General features: G+C 33.5%; 1 protein-coding gene across 1 annotated transcript; it reads right to left on the bottom strand.

Annotated features, from left to right (window-relative positions):
* Positions 1-1,602: 1,602 nt before the first annotated feature.
* Positions 1,603-14,773, bottom strand: LOC149576124 (inactive protein kinase SELMODRAFT_444075-like). The gene is made up of 9 exons (XM_089793871.1): positions 14,461-14,773; positions 14,052-14,194; positions 13,445-13,542; positions 12,961-13,274; positions 12,548-12,646; positions 10,907-11,371; positions 10,651-10,811; positions 8,367-8,392; positions 1,603-1,771 (listed from the first exon to the last, which is right to left on the bottom strand). Exons 1-9 carry the CDS (start codon positions 14,771-14,773, stop codon positions 1,603-1,605), a joined length of 1,788 nt encoding a protein of 595 aa, XP_089649997.1.
* Positions 14,774-18,015: the final 3,242 nt, after the last annotated feature.

Below are 18,015 nucleotides of genomic sequence, written 5' to 3'. Positions count from 1 at the left end.
TTTCTTAATTTTTATTGGACACTTTTAGAATCCCTTGACTTCTCTTTCATACTTCCATTATTGGGACTTGTTCTTTTTTACTTCATGAATATGTAGTTGCTTCTACATGCACTACTAGACTTATGTCTTCTCCCAAGGGGAGACATGTTTGTTTTCATTGGCTTGTTTAGCATCTAGAATACTTTTGTGATTTTAAAGATGCTTCATCATGGGGGGTCATCGTCGTCTATATATTTCCCTTCATTAGAGGGTTGATTATCTTGTCTTCTTGTGATGGATGTCATTCTTGGGGCTATCGTGGATACCTCCATTCATCAGTGTGTGATTTGCATGTCTTTTTTTTGGATAGGAGTTTTGTCCCATGAGGTTTTCTCCTTCTATGTTTTTCAGATTAGTTGCATGTTTTGTTGTACATGGGTACCTAACATAACCAAGTTGTTGAGACCCATCAACATATAATTCTTCTCTTCTCCCTAAGTTACACTTAAGGGGAGGGGTTGAAATAAAAATTATCTATTTATGCATGCTTAAGCCCAACTTAGGCATTTAGCATTAGGCGTTTAGTATTTACATCATGCATTTAATATTTGTAGTTAGGCATTTAGTTAATATAAAAGGGACCATTTACCTACCAAATAAATAAATATGTGTGTGTAGTTAGTTTCTACCAACCCTAACATCTCATTGGGGTACTCATCTCTGTTGTTTGCCTATATAAGTATGTCATTGTACATTTGCATCATATATCGCAATATATCATTTCATCTAGTAAAATACTTTTCTTTTTTCTTTGTTCCAACATTTGCAAGATTGTGTGAGCTAGTTAGATGTGTTGAATTTTATTCATAAATATGATGCTTCATCTATTAATTTTCCACATGGAGCATTAAGTAATCTAACATGATATAAAGGGTTACATCAATATATATCAATGGTTCAACCCAACTTCGACCTACAATGCAGTTTTTCAAATGGATCCATAGATGTCAATCTAGCTATTGTGGAAATAGGGAAATCTATCTTGCAACATGTGGAGATGCTTTTAGTTTCCAAACTTTATCCATCAATATGTATAAATTTAGTGGATTGTTCAAATATATCTATTGTATAAGTTATTATCATTACCTTACATGATGGTCTATATGCCAAATCAAACCCATAAGCTTGTGTAGAAAAAGTTATCAATACTTCCAATTATCTAGAATAACTTAGAATAAATCTTATGTTAAATTATTTCTCTATTTTTCCTAATAAATTTTTGAATCAATAAACTGAATTATGTAAATAAAGGAATAAAAAAAAACTAATTGATAAAAATATTATAGTTTTGATGGTGATAATAATAAGAACCCATCAATCAAGTAAAACTTTAAAAACATATTAGTGGAAAGAACATGGTGCTTAGAAAATACCTTACTCATTGACGGTCGCTTTAAAGGATTTTGACGTAGGCAAAGGGTGGCAACATGTATCATAGAGTACAATTCTTCATAATCGTCTAGGAACTTAATTCGCTTATCTAAAATCTCTACATGTTTATAATTTGTAATAAAGGGTTGTGCCTGCCAATGAGAAATCATGATTTAGCATTGGAAATATAGTTCATTTTGACGTTATGAAATATGTATTATAACGCACCCATTGCACAATATTTTGTTCTTGAGGCAAGAGTGTGTGATCAAAATCCTTGCGACCAGTAATCAGTTGAAGCAAAATTACACCAAAATAATATACATCATTGGAGACAACTCCTTTTTCTGCGGATGAATGTCTATAATAATTCACAAAAATAGAAAATGTTAGAGCATTGTAACATAGTAACTAAATAATAATTGAAATTTTACTAATTGCTTCCCATTTTACTATTGTTTGAAATTTTATTTAGCATTGAATTACTATTATTAAAAATTTCAAGGACTCTTTAGAATATTTGATCCTTAATCTTTTCACAATAAATGTAACTTACCACCCCACAAACACCAATATAAAACTAATAGGATAAAATATAAAAACTTTTTATTTCATTAAAAGTAAATATATTTTTTAAATAAGAAATAAATTAATAATTTTATTGATAGGTTAAATTTGAGATTCTAAACATCTAAAAATACTTGTGTAGAGAAAGGATCCGTTTATTGTATCATTATTATCAAACTTATAATAATACTATATGATGAAAGTATCTACACCATAGATTTAAAATATCACAATTATCATCTAATTAATAATAATCATTTCAACTATTTATTTATGGGTTTGGTCGGTTAATCTAGGTAAAGATGACAAAGTGGAAGATAGATTGAAATGCCATATGAAGGATGGATAAAGCTAATTTTGATGGGGCTTCTAGTAGTAATTGGGGAAGATCTAGGGTAGGGTATATGATTAGACATTGATGGAGAGAGCCAATAATGAATTGGAGGCTTAAGCTATATTGCTCACCTTGAAAGTGGCATGAAAATTGAGGGTGTCCAAATTACATTTGGAAGACGACTTCCAAATAGTTATCAATGTGATTCATAATAAGACAAAAAAATAAAGATGAAACAAATTCATATTGCCTATTCAAGAACTATTGGAAAAAATTAATGAATTCCTATTATCTCATGTTTGTACTTGAAGGGGGATGCCTTAACCAATCGGATAGAAAAATGGTTAGTGAAAAGAGAGATCAGTGTAAGGGAGTTAATTTGGAAAGGTCTTCGACATGTGTTTTGCAAAGTAAATGATAAATATGCAAGAGTGAATTTTACAACATTAACTACATAGTTACACCTCTATCAAGGACAGGGGAGAACGAGCCTTAATTTGGGGAGGATGGGGGGATAGTAACCGAGGGGGGAGGGGGTATATATACTATTGAAGTTGAGGAAAGCTCAACCCATAACTCCCAAGAATCATTACATGCAAACACCTATCACAAAAAGAGAGGAGCAAAGTTATGGAGGATGGAATTCACATATCCATAAAGGAGACATTCTTAATGAGCAAAAAGAGAAATTGCTATTGAATCAAAAAGTGTTGTTGTGTGAATGAAATGTTACAAAGAGATCAATCCTTATAAAATCATATCAAAACCCTACAAGGTCCAACCTAGCTTGCATGAAAATAACTAATAAAATGATTTAATTATTATATACCTAAAGTTTAGCTCAAGAAAACTAGAGATAATATGATAATACCTTATTGCTCTAACACTGCCCCCCCCCCCCCCCCAACCCCCCCACCTTAAGATAAACATAGGGAGTGGCTAAAAACCCAGAAACTACTAGTAAAAATAAATTTGGGTCCTGGCAACAAAGCCTAATGGGGTGTCCAAGCACAACCAAATCTCTGTAAAAAGGAGAAATAAAGAAAACCACATGGGAAAAACCCTACTCCAAGAAGAGATGGAAAGAATATTGAAAGAACTAATGAAGGATTGTAGATGCCTCCAAACTAGAGAATGACGCAGAAGATAGGAACCAAAGGATGATCATGAAGAACACCATTGAAGCATGTAGAAGTCACAAAGCTCTATCAATTGATCTGAAAAACCTCCACTGAAATAGAACGTACCTTGGTAGAGAAGACTTTAATCTACATGAGGCTAGGCAAAAAATGTTGAACCTCCATCAAGAAAAAAAGAATGTATATATGTTAAATGATCCATCTCACTGAAATGCATAGGCATCCAAATACTACATCCGCCTAGTACATAGGAACAAATACTAAATACATAGTCCACTCCTTTGAACCAAGGAAGCATAAGAACCAACAAAACAACCCCCATAATGCAGAAAAGGGTGAGGTGACAGGCACCTAGAAAAGTGGGCCAAAAGAACTACATGTCAAGGAACCACAATCAAGATGTACATATAAATACGTAATAATGTAATGAGGTGATCAATCTCAAACATGTCATGAAGCTAATGTCACAAAAGGAACACTAAGTAGAAAAAGGTAGATGGAAAACAACTTAGGAAAGACATCAACCCCCTATGACACTTTAATCAGAGTAGTCCATGTACAATAAGGCACAGGATATGGTGAATCCCAAGAATACAATAATCTGCATGAGTGTCCTTAGATGACACTACTCGAATCAAAAGGCAAAACTAGGCAAAACAACTAAAACAAAAATACAGATAGAATATGGCACTTTATCTCAATGTGTTTGCAAAAAAACATATAATAGATATCTACAAAGAATAGAAGAGACATAAGGTTGATACAACAGATAGTACAACCCATGGAAAATCATCTAAAGAAATGAAATCGATCCTTGGACCTAAAACAATCAAGATATCCTCTAAAATGCAAAATACAAAAAATTGAATAGAATGTGTCTGGAGCATAATCTGGAAAAATAGCCAGCATCATTAGAAATACTACAAAAATGTCTTTCCAACAATATAAAGAATTCTCAAATCGGAGATCGAATATTCAAGATGTCTCCCAGAGTGCGAAATAGAACTCCTGACTTTGATAGCGGAAAAAGCCATCAAAATGGATACCATTGTGATAGGCTCGGAACAACTTTCTAACAATATCTTGTTTGCAAAAAATGGAATCTATATGCCCAAGACATGAGAAAAGATGTGAAAGTAGGTCCAAATAGAGCTAGGTGGGCAAACAAGTACATTGATGTAGTGTTGATGTCGGCAAATGACGAGCCCAAATTTGGCAGTCAAGACAAAAAAAATGTCTTGTTCACTGAAAAAATAAAACTATATTTGCTGGAAAAATATGTCAGAAAAGAAATATGGTGGCAAAATAAGACATGTGTTGAAAAAAGATTCTATTGGTGCTAAAACATTTTACACAGGACCCAAAATTGCATCTTTGATAGAGCAGGAAGTACAAGTAGGGTCCAAAATTTATGTCACTTGGAGGGGACACCCAGAGAAAAGTGTCGTCCCAAAACCATTAATAGTGGGGGTCTTTCAAAAAAGGTTGGGCATGGATTATGGAAAGGTCGCATGGTCCAAAAGAATGTGCACCTAGAAAAAAAGGTGTAGTGCCAAAAAATACCACCCAAAAAAATTCCACAAGTTGAGGAAGGTCACTAGCAAAGTTTGGAAAACATTCCAAATTTTGAAGCAAATTTCAGAGTTTGGTCTATAACTTGCAGTCCCCACAAAAAAGTGCTCAACAAATGGTGCATAGAGTAAAATCTGAATTTCGATCTGTAAAATGCAAAAACACCGCAAACTTGAGGTCTCAGGAGGAGCCGCGAAGAAACCTAAAAGGAGGGTCTGCTAACTTGAGGTCTTGGGAGGAGCATGGAGAAACCTAAAAGGAGGGTATGCTAACTTGAGGTCTCGGGAGGAACTGCGAAGAAACCTAAAAGGAGGGTCCGCTAACTTGAGGTCTTGGGAGGAGCGCGGAGAAACCTAAAAGGAGGGTTCGCTAACTTGAGGTCTCGGGAGGAGCCGCGGAGAAACCTAAAGGGAGGGTTCGCTAACTTGAGGTCTCGGGAGGAGCGCGGAGAAACCGCATGGCTCAGGAGAACAGGCGCTTTGGAGAGGACACCCAAAAAAATTGTTGACCTAGGGACTGCAAAATACGGGCATAATAGAGGGTAGGTGCCAAAAAAAAAGCAGAAAAATAGCTATCCAAAAAAATTGAGAACCGCCTGGTAGTGGAAATATTGTCAATCAACACAAAATCACCAATCCCCACATCACTAGAAAAACACGCCATAAAAAATTTTGCTCCCCAAACAAATGTTGTGCATCTAACAAGGTCAACAGATGCTGACAGGAGGGAGCAGCAGGGTACGAGCCCGCAAGTGGTAGGACCCTCAAAAAAAATCCCTTCTATTTTTTATCAAGAAAAGACTCATGCGCCTTAAAACAAGCACTTTTCAAATGTATTATAAAAGCATTGGTTTTTAATAAAACAAAATTGAAAATAATTTTGTTATAAAAAAATTTAAATAATTGTTGTCGCCTCAATATGCGTGTCCAGGGTCATTTTATGGAAATGGGATTTTTGGATGCTCTAAGCCCAAGGGTAATGTATGTTTGGGCTCAAAGTGACTAGAAACAAAGCTCCCCCAGGTTCCATTAAAAAATCCTCTACAAAACCATATCTAAAAATTGTAGCCAAACCTCTCATGATGAGAACACAAGCATGAAAGTCTAAAGCTCTAATATCATGTTGAAGTTGCGGCAAACTCAATCCACAGCTACCAAGAATCACTACATACAAACATTTGTTATAGAAAGAGAGGAGAAAAACTATGGAGGATGGAATTTACGTATCCATAGAGGAGACATTCTTAATGAGCAAAAAGAGAAATTGTTATTCAATCAAAAAGTGTTGTTGTGTGAATGAAATATTACAAAGAGGTCAATCTTTATAAAAGGAGATCAAAACCCTAAGAGGTCTAACTTAGGTTGCATGATAATAATTAATAAAAGAATTAATTAATATATGACTAAAGTTTAGCTTAAGCAAACTAGAGGTAATAAGATTGTACCATATTACTCTAACATATACTATATGCTATACATGTGGTACTTAGTTTAAAGGAGTAGTTATCTTAGGTAGTCTTAATTCAGTGGTAATTTTCAAATCTCTAAGTCTTAGAGATGAGTTTGAGCAACTTTAGATTGCTAGATAGTCAAGTCAGACAAGGATATTAGGAAAAGCTTGACCAAGCTAGTCAAGGATGTGGAGTCGAAGTCGAGATTTGTGATGACATAAATTATAATCCTTAGAAAATCCTTCTAATATCAATTTTAACTTGGCAATTCAAGAAATGTTGTGGAAGATTACACTGATGGAGACGTGTTGATTCTTGAAATTTGGTCAAGTCTGGGATTTTTTCGAATCTCCAAAAATCTAAAAACTTCATTACAACTCCTATGAAGCCACTCTCGATCATCCTAATGATATTTTTGTAAAATATAACTTAAAGTATAAGTGAAAATGCCACTTAAATGTTACATACATACATACATACATACATACATACATACATACATATATATATATATATATATATATATATATATATATATATATATATAGAGAGAGAGAGAGAGAGAGATTTTACTTCCAAAAATAATTACTCAACGATGATAAGTTTTCACCACAAGGGATGACTAGGCATCCTCAAGACGCTCAAGGAATGCTCATGCATCCACTCAGCATCCTAGGAACGTCTAGAGGTCCTTGAATTCTTGGAGTGACTAAGAAAAGTTGGTGACACCACTGGAAACTTGGGGATGTTGTCCCAACGTCTTAAGAATGTCCCTATCCTAGGAATACTTGGACTTTATGGGGATGCATCTTTGTAGTACAATGATTAACTATAATAATATGTTGGGTGTAATGAAAGGATGAGTAAATACTCATTGAGGAGGCAAGTTGTATTAGCTAAGAGGTGTGTGCCATAACAAAGACATTAAATGGAATGACATAGTGGGAATCATAACCAATAAATGAAGGTGAATGTTAGTTTGATAACAAGAGAAAGGATCCCTTATTTTATTAATATTGTGAAACTAAATCTAAACTAATATTATATGATGAAAAGTATCTTCAAAATAGATTTAAAATATCATAATTAACATCTATAAGTAATAATAGAGCAATAGCCTACAATACAACAGTAAGTTGTGGGCATTTTGATATTGCTATCAGGATTTAACTATGTAGTTTTTGAGTCAAACCCATTGACTCATGTTTCAGGAGTAGTGATTCACAAGAATCCATCTCTCAAAAGAATAAATAGAACACTTAGCACTCATTGGATCTAGATGATGCTCACAGAGGTGAAGCACCGAGGCTTCCCAGGAGGTCACCCATCCTAGCAAGTACTCCAGCTCAAGCATGCCTAACTACAAAGTTTCCTCCATGGTTAAACCCAATGGGGTTGCAAAACCTTCACCAAGTGTGGGTTTAACCATGGAGGAAACTTCGTAGTTAAGTGCTCTTGAGCTGGTGTAGTATTGGGATGGGTGACCTCCTGAGAAATCTCAGTCCTTCACCTTTGTGAGCATCACCTAGATCCGGTGAGTGAAAATGTTTTATTTATTCTCATGAGAGATGGATTCTTGTGAATCACGACTCATGAAACATGAGTCAATGAGTTTGACTCAAAACCTACACAGTTAAATCCTAGTTGCAATATCACAATTTTGACTTGTTGTGGAAAAATATCTCCTTGAGCCTCTCATCTGGTAGGTACTAAGTTCAATTTTACTCAAGCTTCACATATACTAATAATTAATCTCAGCTTCAACATGTTACACATCAAAAAATCAAATAAGTAATAATCATTTTAACTTCCAAGCAAATTTTTGACTATTTCAAGCTTATAAAGGAAATAACATTTATTTAATAATAGTAATAAAGAAGTGTTGATGTCTTACTTGTATGCTAGACCAAAGTCTCCAACCTGATTTAAAATGTAAGAACAAATAAACCCATTAATATTTTTAAAAATGAAAGTGGTAAAATTAATATTTAAGTTATTAAAAAATCCAAATTTTAAGATAGGTTTGAAGAGGCCAATAAACTTAGGTTGGTCATATTTATAATTGTAATCTAATTCATTTGCATGGTTACATATTTGAAACCTCTTTAAAATTTAAATTTAAATATTATGATTTGTCTTATTATGTACACAATATACCCTAGTTCTTATTAAACTAAGGACATTCTTTTGAATAAATGTACAAAGCTAACTAATCTTCTTAGTGGTGATTACATTGCTCCATGATACACACAGATATATTTGATGTTTACTTATTAGCTTATTGAATAATAATAAACTTTGAAACAAAAGAATCTAATCAATAAAGTTGAAATGAGATATGATGTTACAATCTTCCCTAGTAATATGGATATTTTTTAGTCCTTGAAATCTTGATATTTAATTGATTTAGCAATTCTTACAATTGAATGTTAGTTATTATATCTAGGTGTAAAATTAGGTTTTTTTTAATTGAAAGCTAACCAAAGTAATTAGATTATCCATAAATGTGATAAAAATAGATATTCAGAGGAAATTCATTTTTATAGATTCCAAATAGCTATCATCTACTCATTATAATTACTTTTTATTGAGTAAAATTTATCTTCATATTTGTCTGATTGGAGTCTCAATCTTTGTCTCAATCAAAAATGGAAATGTAGATTTAGCACTATACGATGGACTAAGATGAGTGCACATATATGGAAATGAAAACTAATGTGGAGGCATAATTGTTAACCTAAAAAGTTTTACATTATAAATAAAATGTGCAAGATAAATTAAATGCATTCTAGTTTAATCAACTACCCCTTTTACTTATACACTAGAAAACTACAAAACATATAATTTCACATTGCATGTCCACTAAAATATATGAAATATTTTTTTAAAATCTAGTTTTATTTTCCATCACAGATTGAGTTGGAAAGAAGGTCTCTTTGAATTTGGTTTACATGATAATGTGTTTGCAGATTCAATTCAACAAGTTATTTTAAAGCATGTTTAACATAGCTTCTCAATTTGTTGTGTTCTAATAGATTAAATATTTGACAAAGGAATATGTTAGGACCATGGTTCAGCTTCAACAAGCCCAAGATCAAGTAGGTTAAATTTAAACCAACTATTATGTAAAGCCTTTTAGTATAAATATTGGTCATTGTTTGTAATTTTGTATAATTGATTTTGTAATTATCCTATGTACTAGTAGCCTTTGGATTTTTTATAATCTTGTTTTATTCAATATAAAAATAATAATACAATGTGTAAAAACATCTCGAAAACACTAATGGTGTAATTGTCAAGTTTCTCTCATGGTTGAATTAGGAGTTGCTCATCAATGGAAAGCACAAAGTGGAGAAGGTAACTAACTTAGAAATTATGTATAGTGTGTTTGTAGTTATTTGAAGTGAAAGAATTTGTATAGTTTATTAGATTTGAGCTTTTGTTGTGCCCATTGTTTGCCATCTGATAAGGTACACCCATTGTGATTGCATCGGACCCCTATTCTTAAGTCTTATTATAATAAAAAGGTTTGGATGTAAATTATTGCTCGAGCTAAAAGACCTAGTACAAATATAAGATATAAATTATTATATCAACATGTAATAATCACATTGCTATCACCATTATTAGAAGGATGTGTCCTCCTCAAAGAGACCAACAAGATTTTATGAATTTTATATAATAATATAAATTACATTGTAGTTTCATAAACTATCTTCTATATTCGTGTTTTGGGCAATGTGTTGTAGGAATGTTAAAACTAATCACCATTAATTGGTTAAAAATTCTACAATGTAATCATGCAAAATAGTCATCATTTGTAATGGAGAGTTCTATATGTTAACGGTTAGAAAATGGAACAATAAAAAATGATAGAAAAAAAGCTTCAATTATATATGATAGGTCAACTTTGAAAATCTAATAGAACTCCTATAGTGATAAAATTCTAATATATTAATTTTTCACAATTTCTTAATTGACTAAAATATATTTCTGCCTTTTATTTTATATTTATTTTTTATCAATAATAGGGATCATTTGAAAAAGAACAAATATGATAGATCCTAAAATGTGATCCAAAAGTTAATGGAAAAGTAAAAATATATTCTAATCAAGATCCTTTAAAATAATTGTATAGAAAAATTGACATTTTTTAATAGATTTAGAGATATGCATACCATGGGTTCGAAGTTATGGGTAAGAAGAATCTTCCTGAGACGGAGGTCGCCATGAACAATCTGACGACTTCTGCACTCTTCGTGCAAGTAACGAATAGCTCTGGCAGCTCCGATTGCTATGTTTCTCCTCTCTTGCCAATCCAATACTTTTCTGTCGCTCCCTTTGATCATCATTGCACAAAAGTTTAGGAACCCTTAAAGAAATGCAGACTGGTAATAATAATCCGAATTCACAAAAATTGTGGCTTGGGCTTACCATAGAGATGGGAATAGAGAGACCCATTGCAGATATACTCGTAAACAAGATATCTGTTGCTATCCTCTGAGCAATATCCCAGAAGCATTACAAGATTCTTATGCTGTGCACGACTTATGCCTTCAACTTCACACTCGAATTCAGCTCTCAGCTGCACAAAACTTGCATGTTTATGAGCTTTTACTGCAATGTACAATCCTTGTTTTAATCGACCCTTATAAACATGCCGAAACCCACTTCTTGAAAGACAGTTCTCTTCTGAGAAGTTGTTTGTGGCTTCTGCAATCTCTGTATATGTGTATCTTATTAGTTCCTGCCCCATTACAAGGGATGACTTGTATTGACATACTGAACAAGGATCTGCCGGAGATGCAAGGCTTCCTTCTGGTAATTTCAGATTGGATATGAAATTTTCCATTACCGTCTTTGCTTTTTCAGAGGTGTCTCCATTGTTGCTGCCATCATCTGTCACAGAATTTGCATGACTTTGTAAGGCGAGAAGTTGAATTGCCATTTTAAGATCTTAGATAACTGAATTGGACTCTGGAGTGCCACAATCTATCAAAGTTATTGGTATGTTCTTCTTTTGAATTATGTTTTCACACAACTTTTCATTTGAGCTCTCATGTAATATAGATTATGTATCCACTTGATTTTGAAACAAAGAAGTTATATTTTGAAGTTGGCATCTGGGTCAGTGGTGTTGTAAAAGTACAGCAAGGTTGGAATAGATAAGAAACAAGATTTCAGCAGATACAAAAAAAAAGTAGATAACTTTTAGCCACAACATAGGAGAATATGTCATAGTACCCTAGATGTTTTTTTGTACAAACTACTACTGGTATGAGAAGTTTTTTGTACAAACTAAGTTACTGGTATGAGAAGCATCAGTTAGACTGGTTATCAATTTGAAGAGTGTCTTAAACAGAAATTAGGAATTGTTAGAAATTTATTCAGCACTTTCTTCGGGATTCATGACAAGGGCTTAATTGCCTCCTATGTACTATAAGTTGAGTGGTTGTATTGAACATTGACAGATCGGTCTTTTGGTGCAACGGCAATCCCACTCTAACAAGCGGTATCAAAGTTTGGTCACAGGTTTGAATCCTCAGACCCTCGGGTAATGCTAAAGGGGAGATTGTTAGGAATTTATTCAGCACTCCCCTCAACATTCGTGACAAGGGCTTAATCGCCTCTTGTGGACTATATGTTGAGTGGTTGTATTGAGGATTGACAGATCGGTCTTTTGGTGGAACGACAACCCCACTCTAACAAAAATATGATGAATATGACTTTGGGTTAAAAGGAACTAATGATGTCAGCTATCAATAATATTATTATTTTGTCCTTATACCACCAGATGTTGCTTAGCTACAAGTGAACAGTTTCCATTGTACAGGACTGGAAACAAAAACATATAAAGCAAAGACTTCAGAAAAGTCTTTTAGGAGTAGTGGAAAAAATTTAACCATTTTCAATAACAAATAGACTCTTTCTTTCGCTTAAAGTACAAATACAAATAGACACATCAGAATTACATACTTCATGATGTCATTAATTTTTTCTTTAAAAGTCCTAAATAAATAGACATTATCCAGACTATCAAACCTGAAAAGAATACAGCGCTTATTCAACAATTACCTGAAAAATAGAGGCTTTCTGCAGAAGACTGTGGATCTTGGTTGGAGTCAGCTTCTTGGTTTATATTAGATATCAGAGGTAGCCTCTGCTTATAATAATCTGAAGGAATCAATTATAAGGTCTTAAGATACACATAGAGATAGGTAAAGTTATCATAAGCAAATATGAGTTCAAGTGATAAAGAGTGGTTATTCTTAAACAGAAATGATCAGAGGTAAATTTTGGTTAATCAAAGTAAAATAATTATTTGTCACTTTTTAATGATAATATTATTATTGATTTGTGAATCATTGAATCACATAAATTTAAAAAATTTAGAATATATTTCAAATCGAACAAAATACCAGATCCAACTAGCTAGTGATGCCCCTCAAATGAGATTTCATCAAATGAAAACAACACTTAGAAAATACCTTTAGCAAATGTTATCTGATCAGCAGGACTAATCTCAAGACTGAATAGGTCTTCTGGCCGTTCTTCAACAGGGGCAGGAGTTTCTTCATAAATGCTTCTGAAGACAGCAGAATCAGGCGATTCCCTAGATTCCATTAAACTATCACTTCCACTGCTCCTAGTTTTCCCTTCTGCAAGGAGACCGTTTCCTGCTTTTGCATTTGCACTTGCACTTATGTTTCCTCTCAGAATTTTAACTTTGTTGTTCCTCGTCACTTTTGAAATAGAGCAAGCTAGGTTCTCCATGAAGTACTTGGCATCCTTCTTTATAGACCTGACAGGTAACATATATATATAATTTATAGCATTCTATCACTTTGTGCAAAAGTCTGAGGTGATTTATATCTAAAACCTTTTGTATCAATATAAAAAAGTAATATTTGGAAGCCTACAAGGTATTTCTCTGTAACCCCCTGATATAAAAGCTCAAGAATCGCATAACACCTGTCTAAAACAATCCATGTAGCTTTAAACTCTCTGCCTGCTTGGAAGGCTACTACCTTGGAAGAAGCTCCAGCTCTCACTTCCACATCAAATTGAATCTGATGATGGCACAACGGGAAAACTTAGTGCAAAGTCTTGAGCTCAAACATATTTAGATCTATGGGTAATTTGCACTGGTATCTTTGATGTGAATGTCTGCTAGGTTGGTTAGAACAATGAAGTAAAATGGAGTACAAGAATCTAAAATAGTATTTGAATTATTTCTGTTATTGAAAGATAAGTATAAATGTTATGCTTTGTTTGATATGATTTTGAAAACATTGTAGAGATTGTTTTCTAAATTAATTGTGTATGTTCAGTGATTGATATTAATGATTCATTATTAGAAAGAGGAGAGTAAAGAATTGAATTGTAACATAATTTTTTTTTTAAATGGTGGTGAGACTACGTCTGAAATCTATTTCTTCACTCTCCTCTATCATCAGACATGATCCAAATTCAAAGTGCAATCCAATTCATCAATTGAAAACATATACAATTGATTTCGAAAATAATCTTTCAAAGACTACATAAATTATAGAAAATTTACAGTCAAATGATTTCATACCCGTTTATATTCACATTCTCTACGAATAACTTCAACTAGAACATTTTTGAGGCACTCTTCCCTTTTGATTTCCATTTCTTTTTCAATCACTAATTTAGCGTACATCCAGGCCATACTTTTATTGAAACTCGCTTCAGCTTTATCTGCACCACACCTCAAAACACAAACACACTCAAAAATTCTCAATAGTAAGTTATTAAAATGATAACTATTACTATATAATAGGCTACAGGAATGCACAGTTCATAAGAATTATTAAAACTGATGATAGATAGTCAAGGATACAACAACAAAATCTATACCAAGCTTCAAAATTTGAAAATAAAAAGTGCATGGCATCATGAAGTGCCTGCTTGTGAGCAGAATAACAATTATATATGTATTTCATACTGTAATGGGAAACCCTTACAGTTCTGTCCATTTTTGGGATTAACATCGACTTGGTGAACAATTCTGAGGAGCTTGAGGGAATCCCCATTCTTCAGATTTAAACACTCAATTGGCCAAAATAATGCTGAAGAGTCAATCCCTCTGGAAGCATCCATGATTATCACAACATTTTGGTGTGCTGCCTCCGGCGTGGGGTGCATCCTAGAAAGATATCTACCAAGGGCTTTTATAGAACTAGTACTACTACTGCTACTAACGTTACTCGGCCTTGGATTGCTGGATCTATCCATGATCATCTTCTGCTTTTCACTGTTAAAAATAGATAACTTCATTTTGGTCTTGTAAGAGAAATGATCTGGGTTTGGCTATGTAAAATCAAACGGGTGTTTTCCCAGGCACTTATTAAATTCCTTGCAGCGTCTATTTTAAATCTCAATTTTTGTCATGCGGCAACATTCGTCCTAACATGCTTCGCCATCTGTTGTTTTATATGGATCCTTGTACTAAGCTTTCCTCAAATCCTCCGTAAACAAATTGAAGTCACCTATGCAGGTTTTTAGATTAGTTTTCTATAGTACGCCCAAATACCTGGTAACCCTCTTTGACACAATCTAGGGCCCGTTTGGTGAGCGGAATAGGAATACATATTCTGGAATACGTACTCTGGAATAGAACGTATTCTTGTTCTCCATTTGGTTCAGCCAATATTTGATGGGAATTCGCGGATCCGAAAATTTATATTTTCTAAAATTAAAAAAAATGGAATAGGAATACGTATTCCAATAACACCTATTTGGGTGGAATTGCAAAATTTCATTTTTGGACCAAAATTGGAATACGTATTCCTATTTTACTTCGTATTCCAATCCCATTTTAGTGCATCCAAACAAGGAATTCAAAATTTTTGAAATACGCATTCCTATTCCGCTCACCAAACAGGGCCTTAAGTTTAGGCATGCTCATGTGGTTGGTAGGTCCTCCTCAAGTTTCTTCGACACCATTTGTCATATTAATGGAACATTTCTTTTAAATTAATCCCCACCAATGCTATTTTAATTTTTTTTAAGACAATTTGCGGTTACTTTGTGTGTGTTAATTATGATCTATTAATCAACTGCACTTCAACATGATCATTATATGCAGAATCATTCTGGAATGAACATGAGGTTGTTCATTTGAAATAATTTGACAAGTCGAAATGTTGCCTCCTAACTAGAATGATTATGCTATTTACTCTCAAAACGAGAAGCTAGCACCCAGACATCTAGAATGAAGGATTTTATAGCTAAATGAGATGTAAGACTAATTTATATGAGATGCAATATTAATCTAGAAATAAAAAGAGCATTTTAATCTAAATGATAGCATCATTAAAGCTAAAATGAGATTGCAATGCAAAGAAATCAAAAGCTATGAATATCAGAAGTGAGTGATTATTTCAGCATAAGTCCGATATAATTCATGTGCATCCTCTGAAATGAGGAATTGGAGGCTTCTTAAATAGAATCCAAGAATTTGATCAACCGTCAAGATCAAATAGAATGGACAGTTGAGATCTGGAGAAGATTCAGTCAGAATAGAAAGTTTCCTTTTGAAAAGGAAATTAACTGATTGCTTTTGAGTAGAATAAGGAGTTAACTGATTTAACTCATTTCCTGATTTCAGTCCACTCAAAGTTCCCATTTCTGAACTGAAGAGAAGATTTGGAGAATATATTTAATTTAATAAAATAGAATATGACCTCATAAATGGATATTCTTAATTAATTGAATAATCAAACTCAATAATTAAAATGAGGATATATCTTATTAAATCAAATATATTTAATCCCTTAATATGTATTTTAGCAAAAGGGGTAATTTTAATTTAATCAAAGTGCTAGACTCATAATTAAATTAAATTAATTAATAAGTTTACCTTTGCTAATTCGATTAGACTTATGAATTAAATAGAGTATGTAATTAATGCATATTAGGGATTTTTTGCATTTGACACTAAGGTCAAGTAGCGATTATCAGAATTAGAATTGCCTAGTACAATAGGACTTTAGGATTGATTAAATAGACCAGAATTGGTCTAGCATGGCAATGTGCCAATTTTGGGGTATTACATTTACCCCTCTTTGAATAAATGTGTGATGCTCGCACATTGATTCAAATAAATCAGAAGTATGAAGCATAAATCAAAAAATGAGATTGGTTATGAAATTGATGATATAGAGACCAATTGATGAGTTATCTAGAGTTATCTCTAGAACAGAGCTTAACCTTAGGAAATCTAGATAGAAGACCTAGATACCAAGATTGATAAGTTTTTTAAGGTTATCTCCATAACAAAGTTTAACCTTAGGGAATCCAAATAGAATGCCTAGATACCAAGATTGATAAGTGTTTTAAGGTCATCTCCAAAATGAAGCTTAACCTCAGGGAATCCAAATAGAACACCTAGATACTGATATTGATAGAACAAAGATTGTCAAACTTCACTAAATTGTTCCCAGATCGAGACTCATTTCTTAGGAGTCGGGATTAGACTGCCCCAATACCTATCCATTAGAAGATGACAAGATTAATCACAATTCATAAAATTATCCCCAGAACGAGGCTTAATCCTCAAGAGTTAGGGTTAGACTATCTCGATACCTATCCATTGAATAGTGATTGAAAGCAAGAGCTTAGAATTATCCTCAGAATAAGGCTTAATTCTCAGCAAAATTTAGGGTTATCTCTAGAATGAAGCTTAATCCTCAGCAAGAAATTGTAATTATCTCCAAAAAATGGAGCTTAATACCCCAGAGTCCAGATAGAACACCTGAATACTGGTCCATGAAAGAGATAACAAGACCTATCATGAGTCATAGAATCATCCCCAAAATGAGGCTTGATCCTCAAGAGTTAGGGTTAGGCTGTCCCAATACTTGTCCATCGAACTCTAACAAGGATTGTAATAAGATTGATCAGTTGATCAAAAGATAAGATAGATGACATATGTGTTGGAAATATTCAAGATATGACAAGTTACTGAGAGGGGAGGGGTGAATCAGTAACTTCTAAAATTTCAAACAATAAAGCTGTATACTGATATATTCACCATTCATCCAAGTAACCTACTGTAAGCATGAAACAAAATCATTTGCAACACTTGAACACACAGATTTGGTGACCCAGAAACCTTCCAAATAGAAAGTAAAACTGGGGTGGGGATGAAACCCACAAGCTTCGTTACTGTAGTATGAAGTTGGTCGGTTAAGGCTTACAATGACCACTTCTGGTGATCTGCCCTGTTAGGAGCACAAAGGATTGCTAGATCCACCTTGTTAGAGGATTTCCAAACATACAATAAAGTATGCACTCTGTTAGGAGATTTACAAAAGACTGTTAAGTCTACCTTGTTAAAGGATTTACAAAAACTGATTCACCTGTTAGAATGAAACAGTGGATCTGATTACAACTGATTGCTGATAAGATCCGCTATGCTCTGATTCACCTTGATGTGATAGATAAAATTTTTCTGCTCCAAAATTCGACCTTGCTGAATACCTTCACAACTCAGCACACATACTTTCGCACGCATG

Source organism: Cupressus sempervirens, chromosome 1 (genome assembly GCF_028749045.1).
Source record: "Cupressus sempervirens isolate cs-2001-9-10 chromosome 1, ASM2874904v1, whole genome shotgun sequence".
Classification (NCBI taxonomy): Eukaryota; Viridiplantae; Streptophyta; class Pinopsida; order Cupressales; family Cupressaceae; genus Cupressus; species Cupressus sempervirens.
Note: the sequence above shows the minus strand (reverse complement) of the source record. Positions and strands in the feature narration are given on the sequence as shown.